The 16,019-nt window shown below is 34.6% G+C and overlaps 1 protein-coding gene across 1 annotated transcript; it reads left to right on the forward strand.

Moving 5' to 3' along the window:
* LOC141547533 (olfactory receptor 5G9-like) lies at positions 1-939 on the forward strand. The gene has a single exon (XM_074275925.1). The coding sequence runs from the start codon at positions 1-3 to the stop codon at positions 937-939; it is 939 nt and encodes a 312-aa protein (XP_074132026.1).
* Positions 940-16,019: the final 15,080 nt, after the last annotated feature.

The following is a 16,019-nucleotide window of genomic DNA, read 5'->3' on the forward strand; positions in this document are numbered from 1 at the left end:
ATGGCCAGTGGAAACTACACTGGAGTTACAGAGTTCATTTTTGTGGGCCTGAAGTATCATCCAAAGCTACAGGTCATTCTTTTTCTTCTATTTCTATCTTTTTATCTCATTAATATGATAGCCAACCTAGGAATGATCATCCTCATATGGGTTGATGTTCGCCTTCACACCCCTATGTATTTTTTCCTCAGCCACCTGTCATTTGTGGACATGAGCTTTTCATCTATAGTGGCTCCCAAAATGCTTAGAGACTTCTTTGAGGAAAGAAAGACCATCTCTTTCCTGGGCTGTGTCTTACAACAATGGTTCTTTGGGTGTTTTGTGGCCATTGAATGCTTCCTCTTGGCAGCCATGGCCTATGATCGTTATGTTGCAATCTGTAACCCATTGCTTTACTCCATTGCAATGTCCCAGAAACACTGCAACCGGCTTGTGGCTATCCCTTATGCTGCTGGATTCATAGATGCCATGATACACACTCCCGCTGCTTTTCGCCTCCCTTTTTGTGGCCCAAATGTCATCAATCACTTCTTTTGTGACATTTTCCCTCTCCTCTCCCTCATATGTGCTGATACCAGCATCAACAAGTTGTTAGTTTTTGCTATTGCAGGGATTGTTTGTACCTTCAGTGGTCTGATCATCCTGGTCTCCTACATCTACATCCTCACAGCCATCCTCAGGATCCAGTCTGCAGAAGGCAGACAGAAAGCCTTCTCCACCTGCTCTTCTCATCTCACTGCTGTCACCATCTTATACAGTACGCTCATTTTTGTCTATGTGCGTCCTAGCTCAAGTTTCTCCATGGACACCAATAAACTTGTCTCTATGTTTTATACATCTGTGACCCCCATGTTGAACCCCCTCATCTATAGCCTAAGGAACAAAGAGGTCAAAGATGCCATCCATAGAACCATTGCTAAATTTTGTATCAGGACATGAATTTTCTATACCAAAAATTGGAGTACCATGACATTAGCATGAGAAGCACATCAGAGAAGTACAAAATAGAGAGCTATTAGGTACAAGGGAGGAAGTCATTCTTTACAAGGTAAGTCTTCTTGAAGATAATAGATTCACACATATGGAGGCAGAAAAGACATCATTTCCATCTAGTCCAACACTGATAAACCCAGGGAGAATAAATGATTTGTTTAAGATCACATAGTAAGTAATAGAGTGGAAGCTTAAATTTAATTGACATGATTCCTTGTTTAGCACAATCATCACTTGAATTGACATTTCAAAGAGAAATAGAAATTTCTGCAATAAATAAAAGGAGGGAAAGTCATTCTAGGCACTGGAAGTTGTGAGTAAAAGTGGCACGCATGACATGCTAGAGGTAGACGGAGGAAAAAGAATCATGCGGAAACATAGAAGAATTGGAGGAGAGAAATATGAGAAGAAATTACCAGATGGTGAAGGACCTTAAATGTAAAACAAAGACTGGTTTTTGTTTTTGAATTTAATGTATTTTAATCAATAAAATCAAAGGATAGCACAGAAGGCCGACAGTATTACAAACATTTCCATTCAACAAAGAGAACTCAACGAAAGCATAGTGAATGAATGAACTTCACTCTATGGAGCAAATGTTACAGACTCCATTTAATGCCCATCAACATTCAATTTACTTGTTTAAAAAATTAAATGCTGACATTCAGATAAAGAGTTTGAGTTGTATGCAGTGGCAGTATCAGAGTCAATGACATCTAACCAAGGCACAATTATTGCTAATTTAAAATTCAGATAAAGAATTGACTTTTACTTCTAGGATAAGCAAAACAGAGTCTCTGAATAATAAAGAATAAAATGATAAATAGATACATGTAAATGATACTGTAATGGACATTTTCCATGGATTAGAGAAGATGATGGAGAAAGACAAGAGAGGAAGAAGGAATATCTTAAAGGAGCTATAGCAAAAGTCCAGGTGGCAGTATAGTTGTGAGGGGAATTGAGAGGAGTGAAATCAAAGACACATTGCAGAAATGCAATCAAACAAACTTTATAAGTGATTGGGAGGAATAAGAAAGAGACTTTACCTCATGGTTCTGAATATGGGAGAAAAGATGAATTTGAAAATGGCAAAGTTGGAATTAAAGCAGGGTAACTGAGACTTTGCCTCAGATATTGATTGCACAATGTACTATTCCTATACCAGGAGGTGCACATCTCACTGTCTTGACACATACATCCCATCCCAGAGCTAAAACTTTTCAAGTCCTCAAGTACAACTTGACCCCAGTGGGGTCCTATGACTGGCATACTTGTATTCTGGAGTGCCTTTCCAACTTAAAAATGTGCTCCCCACATTTTCTCTTTGCATAAGCCAGGTAGCTAGAAATCTGCTTGGACTGAGTGGATTAGATTATGTATATAAGCAGGTGTGAGGTCAACAACAAAATATAGGGTCTCTAACAACAGCCTATTGCTTCTCTTCCTCATCCTTCAACTAGGAAGCACAACCCTAGACTTAACTCCAGGCACTCCTGACTTCTGACTTCCCTTTCTCCTTTGCCCTTAAGGAAATTTTCTTTTTTGTAGTTTAGGGAATTAGCATTAGATTTATAGAAAGAGAACCTAAGTTTATATATATATATATATGTGTGTGTGTGTGTGTGTGTGTGTGTGTGTGTGTGTGTGTGTATATATATATATATATATATAAGTTTCTGAAAGTTTCTGTCACTAGGCATGTGGGATTCTAATCCTTTCATGCCTTTAACTTCTTTTCTGAGAATTGACCCATCCATCTCCCTAATGCTTTTTTTCCTGATTGGTAATGCCTTCGTTTGATGCAATATATTATGAAAGCCTCAATCATACTTCATTTCCTTCCTCCTGGGCTATATCCCTAACCAACCAACTTTCCTACACTACCTCCTTGAAGTTCTGGAACCATGTTCAAATCACTATTGCTCCTTAATAGGGCATGTCAATATGCACCCCAATTTACCATCCCTGTAATTTTTCTCCACCACAGTATCCCTCTCTGGTTACCCTTTCTCTTTGTCTATGGTCTTATAGTATAAGCTTCTTAAGGATAAAGATTATCTTTGCTTTTATATGGTTTCCACAGTAGACTGCCACATATCAAGCATATTAATGTTTTGAATTCATTTTTTCATTTTTAAATTCTCTGGGATTCAATTTCTACATCTATAAGAAAAAGTTTTAGAGTAAGTGAAGTCCAAAGTCTTCCCATCTCTAAATTGTTTCCTATGATTGTATAGTGCTTCATCACATGTTCTTTTCATCTTCTTAGAACTCCCCAAAACACCATAATTCTTATTATTCTCTCCAAAGCTGGTTTTTCATTCTGACACATAGCTCCAGGAGAAGTTAAAATTCTCTTAGCTCCTCATCACCAAGCTTAGTTATTCACTTCACCACCGTCATTCAGTAATTATTTCTGCTTTAAAATTCACCTCATTCTATTCAGATTCTTATTTCTGTCATCTATGAGCTTCCATTCACTCTCCCTCCTCAAGAAGTTCAGTACTAAGCTTTAAGTCTTCTTTGCTACTTTAAACCTTCCATCCACTGAAGATTCTGACCTTAAAGTTACTTATATGCTATGACCTCTCTTCTAATCTAACATCCATTAATAGGAATTTGTCCACTTTTGATCCCCATGTCATGTCTATTTCCCCATTCCCCCTCCCCACAGTTCTACTACATTTGTCCCAAGTCATGGAGCTCCTATTTGGTTTTAGCTGTCAAAGATAATACAATGGTCAACAAGATTGAAATTTTATGGTAGTAAGACTGACCAGCAATAACATGGGAAAAGAGAAAATATAGCAGCTCAATATTTCTATGTTCCCTGGCAGAAATCTCTGAGAATTACCTGTTCAAGATGAGGTTAAAATATTTTAAAGTTGTAAAAACAGTAATTTGGAGCTACCATTTTATTGGTTTAGTTTTGTTTTATTTTATTAAGAGGAGAGGCATAAAAGAGTAAGAACCATAATGTTGGGGACAGAGTCTAGGAAATCAGGAGTTTTGAGAAAATTAATACATTTAAAATAGTCTGAAAATACTTCTAAAGAAAGATTACCTTGCCAAAAAATATGGGGAAGCAGTAGACAAAAAAATTCTGTAGAGGGAAAAGTGTGTGTTTTCTATTTTTATGAGCAACTGGTATACAAATAAACTTTGGATGGCCTGCTTATTTATTTAATATTGGGCAAAGTACTATATGAATGTGAACATAAAAATATGTGTATATGTAATGATTATACAAAAATATTTTTATAATCTTCAGGACTCAGATTATCTATAATATGCAAAATGTAAAACTATTAGGAAATTTGTAGAGCTACAACAATGTAAAGTCAAAAATAATATTGAATTATGAATATTTCAATAAACATTCTTAAATCTATCTTACTAGATATATGGAAGCATACTTTTTCACTTTATTTTTCTTGTTTATTTCTGTGTATATATGGAGATCATTTTCTATAACTTCACATATATATTTAACATCATATTGTTGACCTTCTCAAGGAGTTGGGAAGGGACAGAAGAGAATGAGAGAATTTGGAACTTAATTTTTTTTCAAAATAAATGTTAAAAAACATTTTAGTGAAAGTAGTAAATGTTTAATAAAATAAAATATATTTAATTTTATCTTACTAATGACAACAAATATTTATTCAACTGAATTGAAAAAAGCTTTTCTTTGTTATGCGATAACATAACATAAACTGTAGAAAATTAAGGATTTGGAGCCAGAAAATCCAGATTCAAATTCTGCATCATTATCTCCTTATGAACTACAAGATCTTAGGCAAATCATTTAATTCCCCTAACTGTCGGTTTCTTTATCATCAAATTGAAGGGGTTAGATTAGATCTTTATGGTTCCTTTTAGCCATTTATTATCCACTTTCTAAGGGGATAATAAAATTTCAGAATTGGAAACAGCCTGGACATCAGATCCTACCTATATAATAGTTTTGATGATATTTCTGATAAATGGTCATCTAATCTTTGCTTTTAGAGTTTTAGTAAAAAGGAATCTACTTTTTTTTTCTACATAGTAATAAGATAGTAATTTCACTTTCAAGTCTTTCTAAGGGTTAGAAATGTTTCTTTCATGGTATTCTTAAATTTGCTTCTTTGTGATTTCTACCCATTACTCTTAATTTCTATGTGTTTTCCTTTTTAGTGGTTGCTATATCCCCTATTGGTCACAAGAGGACACCAAAACTACATGGAAGGAGAATATTCTTTCTTTACTTTCCTGATCCCTTTGATTGCACAGCTGACACATTGTTCTCTGTAGATATATGCCAGATACCTATATGATTGCACACTGGCTATATGGTTCATGGCTTACTGCCCAACTATAGACAAATGATTATCTTACTTATTCTTATTCATATTTGGTGAAGATACTCAGACTCAAGGTGTCAAAGCATTGTGTCAGGATATTAATATTAATTACTAGTAATGAATATTAATAATGATAATAATATTAATAATTAACTGAAGATTCCCAGGACAACTCAGATCTATTAGGAAAAAGAATTATTCATTTGTCCACTTTGCTGAGGCACGAATGCAGGGAAATGTTTTCAGTTGAAGGTCTTTTCAGGATGTTCTCCATCAGGATATTATTTTATTTACTGGGAGATGTTTTTCTATCTGATATCACTTTGGAATTTTGTTCCTGAAGAGTTGTTTGAAAGAATAGGGTTTCTAGATGAGCTTTTGTCATCTTTTTATTGTCTATATACATCTCTATCATATGATCAGAAGTGCTAACACAAATGTGAAACAGAAGAAATAAAAGAATGTTGTCTGACTTTTTGTAAAAAACAATTCAAAGGAACTATTGCTAGTCCTTGTATATCATTTTTCTGGTTCAAAAACAGTATGCAAAATTTTGCTGACTTAAATTATGTCAGTGTGATGAAGGTTGTGAGATTGAAATTAGATTTATAACCATCTATAGAAATGTTGATTTTTTAAATAATTACTATAAAATAATACCTTCTGAAAAAGTCACTATATAGAGGGAGAGATAAGGTGAAAAAGAATACTTTTATATCTTGATTTTCGTCTTAAAATTAAGTCTTAGTGACCATGTCGCACAGTGGATAGAGTACCATGTCTAAAGTTAGGAAGACTTCTTCCTGAACTCAAATCTGATCTTGCTATGTGATTCTGGGCAAATTACTTAACCAAGATTGTCTCAGTTTCCTCATATATAAAATGAGATGAAGATGGAAATGGCAAATCATGTCAATATCTTTGTTTAGAAAGCCCCAAATTGGGTCACATGAATCATGACAACATGACAACAAGATTAAACCAATTGGCTACATAGAAAGTTATTAAATATGCCACTTGTCCACTACTTTTATATATAAAGAAGTATAAATATTATGATGGATATGTTTCTTTTTATAGTAAAATGTTATATAAAATTTTAGGATTGGCTATGTTTTGTACATTTGCAATACAATTTTGCTTTTCCATTCTGGCATAAATACTTTAAGACTTTAACCTTGCACAAAATTCACTCAGTTCGTGTACTGTCTAATGCAAAATAATTTTAATTAATTCCAAATTTCACATTCTAGTGCAAATTGAAAATACTCAGAAAATGATGGCTGATTAACATTATCATTGAGTACCCTTAGAGCAGGGCAACCACTATGTCATGGGAACATCAGTCATTCTGCTTTGTAAGTCCTCAAAATAAGCCTAATCAGGGGAAGGTTGCAATGATAATTGCTACCGCTATAACATCTACATCTTTGACAACATTGATAAATTCCTTCTTACTACATCAATTTAAACCAGTCTAGTCAATTAATTCAAGACTTAGTTAAGCACAATGTTGTTGAATAATGTATTTGGAAACAGAGTATAAAGATTAGATCTGTTATTTCATTCACATAGCAAGCCCAGATGAGGAAAGCAGCTATCTGTAATAATATCTATAATGCTTTCTCTACAATATAAAGTCTTAGAGAATTGTCTAGAACACTGAAAGACTAAATTTACTTCCCTAGGGTTGCACAGTTAAAATCTCTTGAGTGTAGAACCCAGCTTTTCCTGATTTTGATTTAAAGATGTGATTCAGAAGAAGAGACCAAAACTTCATAGTTCACTCAGAAAGATCATTCATACATTTCCTTAATACTTTCTTGAAAGACAGGGTTAGAAAGCTCTGAACACAGCAAGCATTTAACAATACACAGAAAAAGAAATTGACTATAACTTAAAAGGAATGAAAGAATCTGTTAGTGACCTCAATATTATTTCCAGCCATTTTTAGTGACATCTTTAATTTGCTAGAGGAAAGTTCAAATTTAACCCCAAACCAGAATCATAAGATTATAAATTTGAGCTAGGCAAGAGCAGTTCAAACCCCTCCGTTCCAGAACTAAAGCAGATTAAGTGATTTACCTAAACTAGTAAGCATCTGAGAGCATCTTTGACCTCAGTCCTTCCTGACTGTAAGTCCAGTGCTCTATTACCGCCATTATTCAGAGAAGGAAACTATAGGGAAATGAAACAAAGTCCATATGGGATTTGGACTAAGGTCTTATTTTTGCTAAGTACAGCACTAAAAGAAATCTTAATAAGTCTTATCCATGTCCTTGGAGCATTTTCGGTGATTGTAAGGAATCTCAATGAATGCCAGCCAACAGTTTAACCTTGTACTGCAAACATAAGAATGTGCTTGCAATCATAAGGATAAGGAGGTACAAGAAAACCAGGCCACTTTTCTTTGTACTTGATTTAAGGCCTTCCTTTGAACCTTGGCATGTGTTTCACCCCAGAAACCTGACCAGTTGCCTGAGTGAATCCAGCTGGCTTTCATGAATGAATGAAACTACTCCCCTTGGTTGAAGCCCCTATATCTGGGAAGCTATTCTGTCCAATGGGGCCACATATCACAAAATAAACTTGCCACAGTACCTTCTTTGTTCTCAATGTACAAATACCCTATAATGGAAAGAAGCTTTGGAGCTTGTCCAGGAAGGGATGCCTTGCCTGGGATTTGTTTCCTTCGTTGGTGTACATTCTAACCCACTGAGTAATTTGGGGCTTCCTCAGCCAGAAAACTCAAGAGATGATGTTTCCCAAATTGGTGATCATATATGCTACTGTCTATCTGTTATTACTATAGTAATAGCACCTTTTAAGTTGTGTATTATTTCTCGATTACAAGTTTCCTCTTATGTCTTCTTTGAATCAAGGTTCTGAGCAGTAATAACCTTGAATTTAAGTCCGTACCTGTTGAATGTGAATTCTGAACTTAGATAACTGTTAGGTTCTTACTGAGTGCTAATGAGATAATGAGATATTAGGTTCTTACTAAGTGCTAAGTCGGTACTTGACAATTCTCTAGTTCCGGCCTTTCCTGGGGAAGAGCTTGCATGCTTAGGAGGAGCAAGTTCATTTGTTGAAGTAATTCTTCCCAGAAGCCCTTGCGTTATCCCACGCTCATTCTCTGGGAGGATAAAGCTCTGGAGGAAAAAGGGAGTTGTTTCTGGACCAGACTTGAGGCTGCTCTCTGCAGGAAGGGAAGTCGGCTCTCTACAGGAAGAAGAATCTGTCTGAGAGATTTGAGTTGACACAGCAGATCTCCTCCCAGAGAGCAATGGGCAACTTCTGGGGACAACAGCACATTACAAATTGGCGTCCACAACGTGGGGCGAGGACTTTTGCTTATCCTGACAAGGACTTATTCTAAGCCCTTCAGAGGAGCTAGACTGGACCATTACAGATAACCTTACAGGCACCCTCCCCATCATACCTGAAATGGCTGTGAAACATAAAACACCACACTCCTTACAGTAATTGCCAATAAGCAGTTAAACTGATCAAAGCATGTTGCTTATAATGATGCAGTTATAGGTTAAATGCTACTCTGGAGCCAGTTTTTTTTTTTTTTCTGAACAATTCAACATGCTTATCAAGCACTTAAAGTAAAAACAGGGGCAGGCATGGCAACTTTTCAAGGGCAAAAAGCTAGAAAGATTGCTAAGACATTGATTATGGAAGGCACAATGCAAAAGATCTAGAGAGGCTAGAGTATTGGGCTATGTCTAATAATATGGAATTTAATTGGAATAATTTAACTTTTAATAACTGTTAAAAATAGCAAATCTTGCAAGTTAAAGATGGAAAAGGAGAATATATATATAAATATAGTGTGTATGTGTGTGTTTTAGTGGTTTTGAAAATCAATGATTCACCAAGGCAATATGGAACTAAACTAATGGGCTATGTGATGTATTGAGAAGTACTTTGGACTAAAGGAGTAGAAAAGTAATAGTCCTACTCTCTCCTGTGCTGGTCATAATGCATTTAGAGTTTCAGGGTCAGTTCTAGGCATGACAATTTCTGAAGTCCATACTAAAAGTTCATAACAGGTAAAAAGAATCCCTAGGATAACGATAAAAGACCTTGAAATAATGCTAAATCAGGAGAGGTAGAAGGAAATGAGAATACCTAACATAAAAAGAAAATTTGCTCAGGATACAGTGTCTGTCTTCAAGTATTTAAAGAGATACCCTGCAGAATATGGATTACCCCTGCTTTGATTGTCCCACCCCAAGGTCAGAGATAGGAGCAATGAATGGAAGTTGGAGAACAACAGATTTAGAAAATCTTCCTTACAATTAGAGATATCCCAAAGTAAAATGGCTGCCTTAGGAAAGAATGAATTTCTCCTCACTAGATTCGTTAAGTAAAAGCTTGAGGATCAGTTGTCAGATTTATTATTATAAAGGGAAATCCTTGTTCAGGTGCTAATTTAACTTGGTATTTGTTGTGATATTATTTGTTAGGATCAGTTATAGAATCTTAGAATTATCAGGGACTTACGAGATCATTTAATACGATAATCACAAAGACATAGAGTTTTAGATTGTCATAGGATCTCAGAGGCCATTATAAGTGTTCAACTACTTTTTTATTTGAAGACATAAATTCAGGGAAGATCCATTGTCACCAGAGGCTCTCTAGCTAATTTCAAGGAAATTTTCATTGTCTTTAAACTTTTTTTCCTATCATTTTCCATCCAGCACAGAATGGCATCTAGACTCTTAACTTCCTTATATTTCTTGTATGAGAAACCAATTCTCTCACTAGTGCATACTTACCAAAGACCTCTCTCTGGGATAATAGTAGACCAACCTACAAATGACAGTTGTGAAAATTGTGCTGAGTATATAGTTCATCTTACTAAATATTTAAAGTGTTCTATCACAATGGGAAAATAACATAATTGCAATTCCCAGTTTTGTCACAAGATAGCAGCTATCTCAATGGAATTCAAGCTATGGTCAAACTATCAAATTGAAAAGATGATAAGAACAGCCCTGGCCACAGATGGCTTTATAATAAATTTGTGAAACTAATAGTATAAATTTTTTCTCCACCATTTTACTTTTAAGGTCAACTAGGACTCAGAAAGATTAATTGGCCCAAGATTACAGTTAAAAAGTGTCAGAGCCAGGACTCTAAAACTAGTGCTGCTACTTCTATAAAGAATATGCAATATCAAGAATTCTATCAAGAATATCAAGTACTCTGGTCTCTGTACTTTGCAGTCGTGTTCTCACATCTCTTGAAAGCAGGCTTTCTACTTTCTAGGGCCTCTTTCTTTCTTTAAGATACAACTTAAAACCCCAGCTTTTGTAGGATACTAACAGTTGAAGGTATTCCCCATCCCAAATCATCTAGCATTTAAGTACTTTACATATCATTATACTTATTCAATTTGTATTTTTGCTTTTGTATTTGTATGTAACCTGGAAAAACTGGTAGTCAGTGGCTCTGGAACTGTCCATAGTGCTGAATAGTGTTAAGGTGACCTTTCAGACTATGTCTATACTAGGAAATGAAAAAGAAAATGGGTAGAAGAAGAGGTATAATTGGGAGAGTAATATCCATATGAATCCTACATTTATATATTTCAAAAATATGCATAAGCACTCATCATCAAATAAGGGCATGTTAGCATTGTGTATTGTATGGTATAGTGGAAAGAATAGGAAAGAGTACATATCTGATGTGGAGTCAGAAGATTTTCAATCTAGTCCCAGCTCCAAAATTTATTAGCTATATACCCATGGAGGAATTGTTTCACCTCTCTAAACCCATATCCCCATCTATAAAATGGGAGGAGGGAAATAATATCGTCTATGACACAGAATTTTTGTGAGGAAAATATTTTCTAGTTTAAGACTTGGCTCATATTCCACATTCCACACAATTGCCCCAAATGCTACTATCTTCGCCAAAAGAAATCACTTTATTCTTTAGCCATATCTCTTCCCATATTATGTCATAATATATATATACATATAAGCACATATATGTATATATACATATATGCATATATATGTATATGTGTATGTATATACATATATATGTATATATATATGTATACACACACACACACATATTTGCCTAGGCAATTGGGGTTAAATGACTTGCCTAGGGTCACACAACTAGGAAGTATTAAGTGTCTGAGGTCAAATTTAAACTCAGGTCCTCCTGATTTCAGGGCCAGTATTCTATCTACTGGGCCATCTAGCTGCTCCCATGTTATATTATATTTATTATATTATATCACAATCATATTATTTTATTTTATTTTATTTAAATATGTACGTGTCATGTTCTCCTGATAGAATGTAGCTTCTTTAAGGCAGAAAATGTTGTTTCTATCTTTCTGTTTCCAGTGTTCAGAACACTGACAATTGTGTTTAATAAATAAATGTTAATTGATAAACAGTGTAATCTAAAAATGTGAAATGCTATTGTCACATACTTATATAGAATTTACCCAATATGAGAATATTGCACTTCCCCGTGTAACAGGCCTCTAATTTTCATCAGTGGAGAATCCTTACTGAGGAAATCCCTCTGCCAATGAAGATTAGAACCAATTTCACAGCTTAAAGTGTTATATCTACTGAGTGTTAGTGTGCTGAGAAGTTAATTGTCTTGTCCAGAACCATGCAGTTAGTTTTAATCACAGATAAGCCTTGAATCTTGGTCTTCCTAATTCATGTTGCCCCTCACTGAATCATTATAAAAATATCACAAAAGAAATAAATTCCAGTTTGCTTGATCTCAAGAAGTACTGTGTTTAGTGAAAAGACATTTCTAAAAATATGTATACTCAGTAAACTCCTGTTTCCACAAATGGAAGAAAAGGGAAAGAGTGGAAGGTAATTTAAAAATAAAACATAGAAGAAAGGGTAATTAGTCATCCCTAATGACTTAATTCCAATGTAGGCTTTATTATCTGTGTTAAAAATTGAAATAATTATTACAGGGAGACTCTAAAGATGAGAAAAAGTGAATGGGAAATTAATTTAAAGATAATCAGCAAACATTGAATTTACAGGGAAAAGAAAATGAAGTAGTCAAGATTTGTAGAGAAACCAAATAAGTAAAGCTTGGTAGAAAACAAATAAAAGTATGATCCTTTAGGTATTTATTTGCAGACAATTTAGTTTATGGGAATGTAAATTGGCAGCACTAGAAACAAATTTTTTTAGCAGCTAGATAGGATTCTATCAAATCATACATGTACATAATAATAAAGTTGGAAAAGACCACTAACCATAGGATATCACAAATGGAAGTTATCTGCTTCACTTCCCCCATCTCCCACTTGTGATGCTTGATTTGTTGTGTAACCATGGGAAAGCCATAACCTTTTTGAGTTTCTCTTTATTTGTAAAATAAAAATGCATCAAAATTCACTTAAAAACATTTATAAAAACAAATCTATATAACAGTATAACTATAAGGTTCAAATGAGATAAAAGACAAAATGTTTGCAAAATTTTAACATAATTTACTTAAAATTATTACTTAATATATGACATCCAAGCATTCTTTCTGAATTGTTGATGTTCAAGGTTTATCATGGCTAAAGGATCAAAGAGTCAACACCTCATATATGTTTCCATTTGTTTTTTGAGAGAGTCCTATGAGGTTATGTTATTAGCATCATTTTTCAGGTGATAAGAAACTCAGATGTTAAAAGGACTTACTCAAGACTACACCCCTAGTAAGCAGTAAAATTAGTGGACTTCAAATCTAGTAAGCTTTTCATTAGACCCCAGTTGTTCTGAATCTTACTTACATTCTCTTCTTCTCATTTGGTGATCTTAACCCATTCTCATTATAACCTCTCTGGAGCTTATTTGCTAAATCCATATCTAAACCCAATGTATCCTCTTATTCATAATTCAGAATTTCTATTTACCTATTGGATTTCTCGTTGGTACCTCAAACTCAACATCTTTAACTGTGTATTCACTATCTTTTTCTTCTTCTAACTTCACCTTCAAACTTCTCTCTTTCTTCCCAGTTACCCACACTGGAAACCTCAGTCTCTTTTGACTTTTATTTCTTCCTCACCTCCCACATAGCATCATTTGTTGAGTCTACCATTACAGCGGCTCCTACAGGGTCACCTTTACTTTTACAATGGCACCTAAATCCCTCAGTCCAGACCCTTACCAACTTATGTGGACTATTGGAATGGTCCCCCAATAAATGCCTCTGCCCCCAGTCTCTCACTTCTTTAATCCATATTCCACACAGATGCCCAATCAGTTTTTTTATCAACACACAAGCAAATTGATACTCATCAAGTTGAACTGATTGTATCAATCAAATAACACTGATCAAGTCCCTTGACCTATAAAAAAGCATTGAGTGGCTCCTGATTGTCTATAGAATGAAGCTCAAACTTCTTTAAAAAGAGCAGTTAAAGCCCTTGAAAACAAACCTGCTTACAATCTGACTTTTCCATTTTCTTTTAGAGGCAGCCAGATAGCATAATGGACAAATAACTGGAACTAAAGTAAGTTTTCTTTTCACCACAAAAAGCTGCTCTGACACTCTCCCTTTTTAAACTTTTTTATTCCTATTTTAGAAACACTATTATTCTAGTCTCTCGAGTTCATTACTTTGGCATTATCATTATTTCTTAATCTTCTCCACTTCAAATATCAAATCAGTTGCCAAATTTCTATTTCTACCACCACAATATCTTTTGCATCTGACTCTTTCTCCTTGCTCACATAACTTCCACTTAGTCCAGGCCTTTATTGCCTCTCCATTATATTACTAGAATAGCCTTATGATTGCTTTCTCTTCCTTGATTTTCTTCTCAATTCCACACTGTTGCCAAAATGATTTTCTTTAAAGACAGATTTGACCTGGTCATTCTCAATAAAATCCAGTGGTTTCTAATCACTTTTAGAATCAAATATAAATTCTTCTATTTTTTAAGGTCTTCAACCTTTCTGAACTCACTGTCGCTATGCATTATTCTCCCTCCTAAACATTATGATATAGCCAAACTAGCCTTTTCTGTGCCCCTTATAATTAATAATCTATCTCCACTCTTGTGACTTTGTACTGTCTTACACGCTTAGAATGTACTTTCTTCCTGAAAGAATCCCTCTCTTTCACAAGTCTTACCTTCTACATGAAGTTTTAAAAATTCCTTCCAACTTCTTTGCCCCACTTCTTAAATTGTATTGTATTTAACCACTTATTTCTATATTACATATGTATATCTGCATATATGTTGTATATCTATATATCTATATATATGTTTATATACATGTGTTTATATTTCTGTACATGTGCTTCTATATCTATATATGTATTTATAGAGACACATACACACATAAATGCGCACCATGTACTAAATATCTTAGTGCAGTTTTAAACTTGAATAATTTAAAGAATATATCTTCTTCTTGTCTCTCAGTAGTATATAAGATCCTTGTAAGGAATTGTTTTCCTTCATTGTGTTTGTCTCCACAGTGAGTAGAAAACAATTGCTGATTAATTTATTGAATAAGCCTAGGTTCCCATTCCAGCTCTGACACTCAATGCTTTAGTGACTTTGAAGAAGGTACTTGATATCCTGGGCCTCAGTTTCCTCATTCATAAATTTAAAAGTTTATTCTAAAGCCTCATTCCATTTTTGAGTCCCAGATCATCTGGGCTTCTTTGGATTGACTGGTTTCTTAGAACACACTGACATCCTTCTTCATACCCCCTGATAGTTCTATTTGATAGATGTCAATGTTAACAATTGTCTGCATCTCTGTACCCTTGTGATGTGCTGGGAGTAAAGGTAGAGGAGAGAGAGCAAGGAGTTGGCTCATAGTCTGCTGTTCCCACCAGTGTCAAAGTCTCTGATGCTAATCCAGTACTTGCTTTAAAATGGATCAGAATAAAGGCTTGTTGAGAGACATATCATCCCACACAGTCTAAAAATCCAAATTTAAAAGGATAATCTCCATTCTGGGATATAAGGTTGAATAAAAATATAACTGTCTATTTTGGGGGGTTTATTTTCTTCCTTTTAGCTCCTGGTAAGGTGGATTAACAATTTTTACATTTTTGACTGGTCTGCTGTATTACCTAAGTATCCATCATCTATTTTCTTAGATTAAAATATGGTCAATTAAAGATTTTTTTAAATTATATCACTATATTAGCACCTGTCCAAAGGGATTAGTCCAGATTACTCCTTATACTAAAATAATGCTTTCCCACATTTTTCTTTTTGGATCCTCTCAACATTCCAGTGAAATAGATCATGGGCAAACAATGATCACCACTTTAAGAATCTAGGAAAGGAATCAAGGAAGAAATTGGACCAGTCACAAATCTAGATAGTGGCAGAGCTGAATTCAACCCCCAAGATGACAAATATTCCAAGTAGGAGTCATTAACTTTTCTATGCCATTGACTCCTTTGTCAATCTAATGGAGCTTAATTGTCTCTTTCCAGATTCATGTGTTTTTAAATATGTAAAATATGAAGGATTCCAAAGACAAATTATATTTTAATACAATTATTAAAATATTTTTTAAAACCAACTTAATAGATCCCAGGATAAAAACCCTTGCCCTGAAGCCATCAGATCCCATGCTAGTTCAATGATAACTTATATAACACTATGCATGTTTTCGCATATGCATATGCAGAGAA

Source organism: Sminthopsis crassicaudata, chromosome 6 (assembly GCF_048593235.1).
Source record: "Sminthopsis crassicaudata isolate SCR6 chromosome 6, ASM4859323v1, whole genome shotgun sequence".
Classification (NCBI taxonomy): domain Eukaryota; kingdom Metazoa; phylum Chordata; class Mammalia; order Dasyuromorphia; family Dasyuridae; genus Sminthopsis; species Sminthopsis crassicaudata.